At 42.6% G+C, this 12,053-nt stretch overlaps 1 protein-coding gene across 1 annotated transcript in view; it reads right to left on the bottom strand.

Moving 5' to 3' along the window:
- Positions 1-12,053, bottom strand: part of DNAH7 (dynein axonemal heavy chain 7) — a 4,771,155-nt gene that overhangs the window by 2,265,888 nt on the left and 2,493,214 nt on the right. Inside the window, exon 28 of the mRNA XM_044073696.1 lies at positions 10,444-10,626. Within this exon, the coding sequence (XP_043929631.1) occupies positions 10,444-10,626 (183 nt within the window). The remainder of the gene's footprint in view (positions 1-10,443; positions 10,627-12,053) is intronic.

Genomic DNA, 12,053 nt, shown 5'->3' with positions numbered 1-12,053 from the left:
TCAACAGCAGTAGAGGCAAAGATAAACAATAAGGGTGTAACCATATTTGTACTCTACACAGCACATTTTTTTGAGCACCTGTTAGAAACACTGGGGCTTTATTAAGCCATACTAATTTTATAACAGTCTAAATGAATGTTTCTATTAACATGTATAAAAATTGCTTACAGAGAGAGAGAGAGAGAGAATTGCAAATCTAAAAAAAAGAAGTTATGTCTTACCATAACATTCCATCTGTGTTGTAGATCTTCATTCATTCATTACTGTTAGGACTTCGGTTCCATCCTCGGAACCGACACGGCCATTACTAAGCTCACGCCAGCCAAAAAAACTCTCAGCTAAGACCTACCCACAATGCCCCTCTCATAGTCTCTTCAGATTGAGTTTGCCCGCCATTATAGTATAGAAGTAATAAAAGTGACAACAGGAGGCTCTGTCTGAGCAAATACCTTAACTAATAAGGAAATCCTGAAGTCCACCAGGAGTCCAAGCAAGGGGAAGAAGGGCAGGAAGTAATGAATGAATAAAGATCGACAACACAGATGGAACGTTATGGTAAGACATAACTTCTTTATCTGATGCTGTAAATCTTTATTCATTCCTTACTTGAGTCCTGGGTGGCCCTAAGGAAGGAAATTCCTGAGCACCATAGAACAAAAAGATGCTCATTCCCTGGAGGCCAAATCCAATTTGTAATGAGTGATAAAGGTATGAGGTCTTACCCAAGTGGCTGCTGTGCAGATATCATTCATACAGGCTTTGAAATGAAAGGCCACTGAAGTAGCCATAGATCTAGTAGAGTGAGCCTCTATTCTGGAAGGTAAGGACGCTTTGTTCTGATGGTAGATGAAAGTAATGGCATTTCTGAGCCAAGAAGATAAAGTCATTTTGGAGACAGGCTTACCCAATCTGGGTCCTGTAAAGGCCACAAGCAAGTGATCCGTTTTTCTGAAAGATTTAGTTTTGTCCAAGTAGAAACTAAGTTGCCTATGAACATCGAGGGTATGCAGAAGGTATTCCCCTCTATTTGAATGATGAGGAAAGAAATCTGGTAGGTCACTAGATTGATTAATGGAAAATACAGAAATGACCTTGGGCAAAAAGGAGGGGTCTGTACATAGGGACACTCTTTCCCTATGAAAAATCAAGTAAGGTCGCTTGACACTCAAGGCCTGCAACTCATATACTCTTCTCGCTGAGGTAAGGGCTACTAGAAGTAGAGTTTTCCAAGACAAAAAGTTTATATCACAAGAGTTAGAGGGCTCAAAGGGAGGACTAGTTAATGACTGAAGCACCAGAGACAAGACCCATAGCGCTATGGGAGGCTTGACCGGAGGTTTAATATGCAATACTCCTTTCATGAAGGTTTTACACAGTCGGTGTGACATAACAGAAGAAATGTCAAGTCCATTGTGAAAATTTGCAATAGCTGCTAAATGCACAGTAATTGTCGATGCTGAAGCTCCTGCGTGTAACAGGGTAGTCAGATATTGTAGGATCTTCTGAATAAGCATGGAAAAGGGGTCTATATTATGTTCTTTGGCCCATCTAGAGAACCTAGTCCACTTACAAGAATACATTTTTCTGGTGCAAGGTTTGTGTGAAGCCAGAAAATTCTCGCAAACAGGGGGTGAAATATCAAGTAGTCTGGCAATCATCAGAAGTGGAGAATCCAAGCTGTGAGCTTGAGGCTGTGGAGATTGGGGTGAATCAGTCCCTGAGGATGAGACAGCAGACCTTGGGATTGATCCAGGATCCACAAGCTGTGAATCAGATGAGGCCATAGGAAAGGGAACCAGACTTGACAGGACCAATAAGGGGTGATCAGGATTATTCTGCTTCTCGACCTTTGAGCTTTCTGCAGGAATTTCGGGATGAGAGGAAATGGGGGGAAAGGCATACAGCAGACCCAGGGGCCAATCGTGTGTCAGAGCATCCCTCGGTGACTCCCCCTGCGGGGGGATCAAGGCAAAATAGCTTTTGCATTTGTTGTTTAGGGGAGAAGCAAATAGGTCACAGCAAGGCTTGCCCCAATGGCGGAAGATCTGATCCACTATTGTAAGACTGAGGGACCACCTGTGAGGCATCAAACAATTCCTGCTAAGATTGTCCACAATAAGACTGGGACTCCTGGGCTTGTGTGCTGCTATGAGAAAGCAGTTGGAAGCCATCACCCAGTGCCAAATTCTCATGGCCTCCCGACACAGGGGGTAAGACCTGGTTCTGCCTTGTTTGTTGATGTACCAGACGACTGACATGTCCGACTGAATTGCAATGGTCCCGAAAGGAAGGGATGTGTGGAATGCTTGCAATGCTAAGATAACTGCCCTTAATTCCAGGACATTTATGTGCAAATTGGCCTCCATGGGGGACCAGGTGACTTGGTCTGTCCTTCCCTGGAAATGCTCCCCCAACAGGGAAGCATCTGTGGTCACCGTGGCCCTGGGCTAGGGAAGGCAGAATGGTCTACACCAAAGATATGATTCTGGCTTCATCCACCAAAGCATTACTTTCTTGCAAAGGTTTGCAAGGCGTATCATGTGGTCGAGTGGGTGGGTTAAGATAGACCATTGTGATGAAAGGAGCCACTGTACCAGTCTCATGTGCAACCTCACCAGTGGAACTAAGGTAATGGTTGCAGCCATAAATCCCAACAGCTGGAGTACAAGGCATGCTGGTTCAAATGTCTGTGGAAGGAGGACTTGAATCTGGCTTCTTATTTTTGAGAGCTTGTGAGGAGGAAGGGAAGCTTGACAAGATGTTGTGTCGAAGATCACTCCAATGAATTCCAGTGATCTTGTTGGAGACATTTGTGATTTATCCATGTTGATCGTGATACCCAGGTGAAGAGCAAGGCCTTGAGTGTAAGAGAGACTGAAAATGAGAAGATTCCTGGTAGTGGCAGTAAGGAGCCAATCGTCTAAATATGGAAACACCTGGAATCCTTGTAGTTGGAGATGAGCTACTACAACTGCCATACATTTGGTGAACACACTGGGGGCTGTTGAGAGACCAAAGGGCAGTACCCTGAACTGATAGTGATTGGCTCTCAGCCAGAAGTGGAGAAATCTCCGGGGGCATTTGTCCATCTTTATCTGGTAATATGCATCCTGGAGGTCTATAGAGCACATCCAGTTGTCCTTCCCCAAAAAGGGGAGGACAGACTGTACCATGACCATCTGGAATTTTTGAGGTTTTATGAATTTGTTTAGTAAGCTGAGATCCAGGATTGGTCTCCAGTCCCCTGTCTTTTTTGGCACTAAAAAAAACCTCATGTAAAACCTGGATCCTCTCTGGTCTGGTGGGACTGGCTGGATGACTCTTTCTTAGCAGCTTTTCGATTTCTAAGGCTGCAGCCTCCCTCTGATTGAGTGGGACATCAGGGATTCGTTTTACGGGTCTGGGAGTAAGATCAAATGGGATATGATAGCCTCTGGATATTATTCTCTGCAACCACGCATCCATTACTATGAGTTGCCAGGCCTGTAGGTGCAGGGAAAAATCGACCCCCAACTGCTTCCAGAGGAAAGCAATTGGGCCACTGTTCAGGAGCACTGTTAGGTCAGCCGGAGAAGGAATTTCTAGTGCCCTGGTTGCGCGGACCCCCTCTGCCTCGAAAGGGGCGTCTTCCGGATGAGTTGCTCCCCCTGCCCCGGGGGGATTGCTCATCACAAGAGTCACGAAAAGATCCTTGTAACTTCTTGAACCACAATTTTCCTCCCCTCTGGTTCCTGGAGTAGGATCCCTGGGGGGGTGGAAAAATGTATGCCCACAGCAGACAAAGTCTTTCTGTCCTCACTACATGATAGTGAGTCTCTTACTTTGGGACCAAAAAGGGAAGATTCGCCAACAGGCGCATCAACAAAGGAAGATTTAAAGGGGTCCGCGAAGTCTCACAAATGCATCCAGGCATGCAGTCTCATGATGATGCCTGATGCGGCTGCTCGAGCTGCCCCCTTTGGTAGTGTGTGAGATCAAGCGCATTGAGGAGTTCGAGATGGATTCCAGGGTAGCTAGCTGAGAGGCAACAGTATCACACACACCTCCTCAGGCAGTACCCCCACCAAAGAGGCAGACATTTCTGAGATTAGATCTCTTTGGAGGCGAGTAAAGTGTGCCAGATAATTCAGCAACCAAATGACAAAGGTCACTGAAGCATAGGCCTGCTTCCCCAGTCTGTCCATAGCCTGAGACTCCCTGTTCAGGGGATGAGCAGTGGAACTATCTTCTGACAGTTCCCTCTTGGTAGCCTTCGCCATGACCATGGAATCAACTACCAGTTGCTTGGACCAATTGGGCTGGTCTTCAGGGGTGGATAAAATTTTATCTGGCCTCCGGGGGACAGGTTCTATTTTGCCCGGGACCTTCCAGGCACACTGCACAATAAGATTAATAAGCTCATCTGCAGGTGGGGTCACCCAGGAAGTAGATGGCCAAGCATGGAATGCCTGCAAGAACACCGATTCTTCCGAAGAAAGGTTGAAGGGCTTCCAGTCTCCCCTCTGCTTGAGGATCTTAAGAATGTCTCCAAATGAGACGTCTTCCGAGGGAGACTGGGGGGACCCTTCTCCCTCATCGCAATCAGTGTCTTCAGTGATGGATTCCTCAGGGGAATCAAGATGCTTCCTCTTGTAAAGTTTCTTCTATGATGGCTTCCCAGTGGGATCTTCTGAAGAGGACTCCGGAGAAAGAGTTACCTTCAAGGGAAGGTCTTGCGGTTCCCGTGCTTGGGATCCCAGAGTAGGGGTTTGGGACAGCTGCATGCTAGGGGGGGGTTCTGGTGTCAATGCCAATGGTGCAAACTGCGAGCCTGTTGAAGCAAGGACCCTCTCCATCACCTGGAAAGCAGCCCAGAACTGAGAAGGACAACCTTGGAACTGGGGTCACACCCTGCCCTGAGGAGCCCACCTCCAGGTGAGGAGCTCCAAGAGGACCAGTAGCTGCTGGAAGAGCTGTGGCCATAGATGGCTCACTACATCTTGCTCTGAAAGACTCCTGGTGGATCTGAATGAAGCTGCCAATGGAGATTCTGTTCCCTCAAGAAATGGACTAAATTGTTGTTCCAAAAAGGGGTCATAAGCGGGAGCATATTTGGTTCTGGGAAGGTGCTCGACCTTCGGAACCAATGGTGTCAGTATCAGTGGAGCCATATAAGACATTGGCACCGGGGATGGTGCCGATGCAGGTACAGTAGTCGAAGCCTGTGTCAAAACTAAGGTCAGCACCGAGGGGGATGGTGCCGAAGCTGGTACAGTGGTTGGAGTCAGAATTAAGGGCGGCACCAAGGGAGAAGACATGGAGCCTGGAGCCAAAGTAGTCTGCGCCTAAGGCGTGGGAGAAGCCCGGTGTCAACTCGGTTCCGAGGAGGATGGAGATGTCGGAACAGAGTGACTACGTTTCTCTATGTTTTTTCACATCCTTATGCTTAGGAGGTGGTGAGACCTCCATCCCAGAAAGAGCCTCCGAGAAGGATGATTTCAGCATACCCTTAAGAATAAGCCACAGTACGGTTGCTGAAGCTAGAACAAATGTCATAGGAAACGTTAATGTGGTCAACGCCCAAACAATAAACACAGCAGGTGTGACCATCAGAATTGGGCATTTTACGCCCACACCTACCACACTGCTTGAACCCAAACTTGGCCTTATCTGACATTCTAACACGGTAATACTACCACACAATGAACTAAACTACCAACAAGAAGATAAAGGATAGTGAAAGGGGCTGTGTGTTTTTTTTTGATTTTTTTACAGAAGGCTAGGAAAAAAGTACCAACAATGGTACTAAGAAATACCAGAAAGGTAAGAGAAGGGCCTACTAGGTAGGGAAGGAGTAGTACCAACAACGGTATGAAAGAACTACCAAGGAAGTGGGGTAGAGTTTAGTCAGAAAATAAGAAAAGGTAGAGACAGAAATAACTTTAAACTAGAATGAGCTGGCTAGTAAACACTTATTGCTATAAAAAACACAAAAAGCTACACTTAGCTGGAGAGAAGGCTTGGCACGGCTGACAAGGAATGCGGGAAATGAGATCTGAAGAAACTATGAGAGGGGCATTGTGGGTAGGCGTTAGGTGAGAGTTTTTTGGCTGGCACGAGCTTGGTAACGGCCGTGTCGGTTCTGAGGATGGAACCGAAGTCCTAACAGTAAGGAATGAATAAAGATTTACAACATCAGATACAATATTTCTAACACATTTGACTGACCAATTGAAATATTACACATATTTAAGTGTTGGGGGGGGGGGGACAGCATGGGTGATATGACCATATTTTTAATGAAAAATCAAATTTTAAATATGTTTAACAGAAATTCATATCCTCTGCTGTACACAAATAGTATAAACACATATACATGACCTTATTTAAATTGTTCCCTTACTGTAGCTGGTGAAGCAACCTCTAGATCCATTGGCTCAAAGATGAGACTCATCTGTGGAGACATCTGGATGATCTCCCCACTCATCAGGCACAGCTTTTTATTATCATCCAAGACAGTGTTCATATTTTCAATCCATACTGCATCTACTGGGCCATCAAATATCAACCATTTCCTGTCTGGAGTCTGCAATTAAAATTACAATTTATTATATGACATTATTTATTACATGACACACAAAGCAGTGTTATCTTACTTAAAATGTAGCAGATGCTTATAGCATTTATACATCTGTAACAAAATAATGCTATGGTTTACTAATATATTACTTAGTCAAATGGGTAGCTTCTTCACCATTTTTGTCATAACTCGGGCACAAAGGCACAATGTTTTGCACTGGTAACCTTAACTACACACAGTCTTGGTCATACAGACTACATTGTTCACTAGGCAGTAAAATATGTTTCACACATATTTAAGTTTCTAACTGCTACAATCAACAGAATGAATACCATCAACATAGAGTTCTGATATATAACATATTTTAGGCGATTCAAAAATTCATACAGAGCAAACACACACCAACATCTAAAAATAATGAATGCAAACAAACAGTAGAAGAGAGAGTAATATTATTTATAGACATCATGCTTCTTTGCTGATATCAACAAGCTGGTTAATATAATCTATTTTCTCTAAAACAGACCCAGAATTTAGTTAAGTGCTGTAGTAATGTAGATCTGAATGAAGCATAATTTTGCTTTTTCTTCATATGTTGGGAACTAAACACTCTTTTGATGGGACAGTTTTAATAAATATCCCACCAGCTAGTGCAAGTCTAAAAGCTAGCCTCTAGAAATACAGCACCTTAATCTAGGGAGTGTTGAGAGTCTATGTAAGATCCAGTCTTTGAGTTTATGAATTGACAGGCTGCAGTAACCCTGGTACATACATTTAACTGTAAATCTAGGAAGGACCATGCTGGCTCTTGCACTATCTGGCATCCAGTGAGCTTTTTTCTCATATCTAGGTGGTCTCAAAGCTAGACAGTGGTGTTTATACTGGTCTGAAAGAAAAACAAATGTGCACATCCTATTGACTATTGTTTCGCAATGCTAGTGCTTTAAACAGAGATCAGAACTACTCCATTTCTGATATTAGAAGACTGCTTAAGTGTGGAAAATATTTCTTTCCTTGGCCTTTTAATGCTCATTCAGTCTAATTAGTCTAGAACAAAAGTGTTTAAAGCAGTGAGAAGTGTTTAATTGAATCTTATACTCAGAACACAGAACATAAGCTGATATAAAATGAAAGTTTATCTTGTCAGAAAAATGTAAGAGACTTATTCTTAGAAGTTTTTTGTGTATCATTATAATAAAGGTATGTAAATGCATTCCAATAAAAAGAAACTCGATACTTAAAATTAAAAATTCTTTTTGGAAGCAGCATGCAGTTATTACCAAGTTAATTAAATTTGTTTCATTACCAAACTGATACTTTGGGACCTCAGAGTTCAGAAGTATACTACAATAACCTACTACTACATTTCTTTGAGACCAGTCAATCTGACAGCAGCTTAAAAGTTCCATCCAGTGGAGGGGGTCAACAGGTTATGTACCCCACTGATGCAATAATTCTACAATCTCCCCAAATCTGGGGTATGAATAAATTGGGACCTGGGTGAACCTTCTCCTTCAGAGGTCAATGGCAGAGTAAGAGCTTCCATAGGAGAATCTATGGTCTTGCTCTTACTCATATACTTCATGAGAGCTTTGGCTGTCAGCAAACCCAAAAGCATTTTGAGCTCCATGAGGAAGGAAAGGTTTTTGGTGCCTAGTGCTGGTCTATCCTTTGGCTTAAGGATGAGGCCTCAAGGACTCAGGCCAAAGTCTAGGTGAGAATCCAAGGCTGAAAGTGCATCACCTGCCTTTGCTTAAGGACAGGCGATGATCTTCTCCCAGAACTTGAACACCAGTGTGGAATCCAGTGATCCCGAAGACACCCCAGTTGGTGCCAACCCCAACCTTAAAGGAGAGGAGGCAGATATATATGCTATTGGAGACCTTGATACCCATGGTCCATTTGGCTCTGGTATCAAGAATGACACAGAACAAGTCAGTACCAAAAACAGGTCCAAAAGCTTGATGTTGAGGGCCTACTGCCAAGATGTACATGTCCCTGACAGGACTAAGGACTAAGGTCAAGTGCAGAGATTGGAGCAGAGGTGACTGCAGTTTGTGGGCCAAACTAATCTGCCCTGGAAACCAAGGGTGAGTGGATGATACACATGTCCATCTGTGCCTTGAAACAGGCCTTCATCATCCAAACCAAGTTGCTATTGGTAACACTTCTAACAGGCATAGTAGACCTAAAAGAGTAAGCAGGGTGATGGGAGCTGAGAAACCTAGACAGAGTTTCCTACTGGAAATCAGAGTTGGCTCAGTGCAAGTGCTTACCAAATCAGAGGACTTAGGAGAAGATGGCTCCAAGTGGACTCTGTTTCTGTACCTTAATGGAGGGAGTCATTGGAGAATTCTCATGTTTTATTCTTCTCTTCCCTTTCTCAATATTTCACCTTCTCTTTTCTTCGGAAAAAATTGTCCCTGAGCTGTGGCCATAGATGGCTCACTACACCTTGCTCTGAAAAACTCCCTGGTGGATCTGAATGAAGCTACAATGGAGATTACTGTTCTCTCAAGAAATGGACTAAATTGTTGTTCCAAAAAGGGGTCAAAAGCTGAGGAGAATATTTGGTTCTGGGAAGGTGCTTTCGACCTTGGAACCAATGGTGTCATCCGTATCAGTGGAGCCATATAAGACATTGGCACGGGGATGGTGCCGATGTACATACAGAAATAGTCGGAAGCCTGTGTGTGTCAAAACTAAAGGTCAGCACCGAGGGGGATGGTGCGAAGCTGGTACAGTGGTTGGAGTCAGAATTAAGGGCGGCACCAAGGGAGAAGACATAGGAGCCTGGAGCTGGGGCAGAAGTAGTCTGCGCCTAAAGCGTGGGAGAAGCCGGTGTCAACTCGGGTTCGAGGAGGATGGAGATGTCGGAACAGAGTGACTACGTTTCTCTATGTTTTTTCACATCCTTATGTTTAGGAGGTGGTGAGACCTCCATCCCAGAAAGAGCCTCCGAGAAGGATGATTTCAGCATACCCTTAAGAATAAGCCACAGTACGGTTGCTGAAGCTAGAACAAATGTCATAGGAAACGTTAATGTGGTCAACGCCCAAACAATAAACACAGCAGGTGTGACCATCAGAATTGGGCATTTTACGCTCACACCTACCACACTGCTTGAACCCAAACTTGGCCTTATCTGACATTCTAACACGCTAATACTACCACACAATGAACTAAACTACCAACAAGAAGATAAAGGATAGTGAAAGGGGCTGTGTGTTTTTTTTTTGTTTTTTTTACAGAAGGCTAGGAAAAAAGTACCAACAATGGTAATAAGAAATACCAGAAAGGTAAGAGAAGGGCCTACTAGGTAGGGAAGAGGGAGTAGTACCAACAATGGTATGAAAGAACTACCAAGGAAGTGGGGTAGAGTTTAGTCAGAAAATAAGAAATGGTAGAGACAGAAATAACTTTAAACTAGAATGAGCTGGCTAGTAAACACTTATTCCTAGAAAAACCACAAAAAGCTACACTTAGCTGGAGAGAAGGCTTGGCACGGCTGACAAGGAATAAGGCAAATGAGATCTGAAGAAACTATGAGAGGGGCGTTGTGGGTAGGTGTTAGGTGAGAGTTTTTTGGCTGGCATGAGCTTGGTAACGGCCGTGTCGGTCCTGAGGATGGAACCAAAGTCCTAACAGTAAGGAATGAATAAAGATTTACAACATCAGATACAATATTTCTAACACATTTGGCTGACCAATTGAAATATTACACATATTTAAGTGTTGGGGGGGGGGGGCAACAGCATGTGTGATATGACCATATTTTTAATAAAAAATCAAATTTTAAATATGTTTAACAGAAATTCATATCCTCTGCTGTACACAAATAGTATAAACACATATACATGACCTTATTTAAATTGTTCCCTTACTGTAGCTGGTGAAGCAACCTCTAGATCCATTGGCTCAAAGATGAGACTCATCTGTGGAGACATCTGGATGATCTCCCCACTCATCAGGCACAGCTTTTTATTATCATCCAAGACGGTGTTCATATTTTCAATCCATACTGCATCTACTGGGCCATCAAATATCAACCATTTCCTGTCTGGAGTCTGCAATTAAAATTACATTTTATTATATGACATAAATCATTTATTACATAACACACAAAACAGTGTTATCTTACTTAAATTGCAGCAGATGCTTATAGCATTTATACATCTGTAACAAAATAATGCTATGGTTTACTAATATATTACTTAGCTAAATGGGTAGCTTCTTCACCATTTTTGTCATAACTCGGGTACAAAGGCACAATGTTTTGCACTGGTAACCTTAACTACACACAGTCTTGGTCATACAGACTACATTGTTCAGTCGGCAGTAAAATATGTTTCACAAATATTTAAGTTTCTAACTGCTACAATCAACAGAATGAATACCATCATCATAGAGTTCTGATACATAACATATTTTAGGCAATTCAAAAATTCATACAGAGCAAACACACACCAACATCTAAAAATAATGAATGCAAACAAACAGTAGAAGAGAGAGTAATATTATTTATAGACATCATGCTTCTTTGCTAATATCAACAAGCTGGTTAATATAATCTATTTTCTCTAAAACAGACCCAGAATTTAGTTAAGTGCTGTAGTAATGTAGATCTGAATGAAGCATAATTTTCTTTTTCTTCATATGTTGGGAAGTAAACACTCTTTTGATGGGACAGTTTCAATAAATATCCCACCAGCTAGTGCAAGTCTAAAAGCTAGCCTCTAGAAATACAGCACCTTAATCTAGGGAGTGTTGAGAGTCGATGTAAGATCCAGTCTTTGAGTTTATGAATTGACAGGCTGCAGTAACCCTGGTACATAAATTTAACTATAAATCTAGGAAGGACCATGCTGGCTCTTGCACTATCTGGCATCCAGTGAGCTTTTTTCTCATATCTAGGTGGTCTCAAAGCTAGACAGTGGTGTTTATACTGGTCTGAAAGAAAAACAAATGTACACATCCTATTGACTATTGTTTCGCAATGCTAGTGCTTTAAACAGAGATCAGAACTACTCCATTTCTGATATTAGAAGACTGCTTAAGTGTGGAAAATATTTCTTTCCTTGGCCTTTTAATGCTCATTCAGTCTAATTAGTCTAAAACAAAAGTGTTTAATTGAATCTTATACTCAGAACACAGAACATAAGCTGATATAAAATGAAAGTTTATCTTGTCAGAAAAATGTAAGCGACTTATTCTTAGAAGTTTTTTGTGTATCATTATAATAAAGGTATGTAAATGCATTCCAATAAAAAGAAACTCAATACTTAAAATTAAAATTTCTTTTTGGAAGCAGCATGCAGTTATTACCAAATCCATTAAATTTGTTTCATTACCAAACTGATACTTTGGGACCTCAGAGTTCAGAAGTATACTACAATAACCTACTACTACATTTCTTTGAGACCAGTCAATCTGACAGCAGCTTAAAAGTTCCATCCAGTGGAGGGAGTCAACAGGTTATGTACCCCACTGATGC

Source organism: Protopterus annectens, chromosome 6.part0, assembly GCF_019279795.1.
Source record: "Protopterus annectens isolate FY-2018-M chromosome 6.part0, PAN1.0, whole genome shotgun sequence".
In the NCBI taxonomy this organism is placed as follows: domain Eukaryota; kingdom Metazoa; phylum Chordata; order Ceratodontiformes; family Protopteridae; genus Protopterus; species Protopterus annectens.
This window is presented reverse-complemented; position numbering and strand designations above follow the sequence as displayed.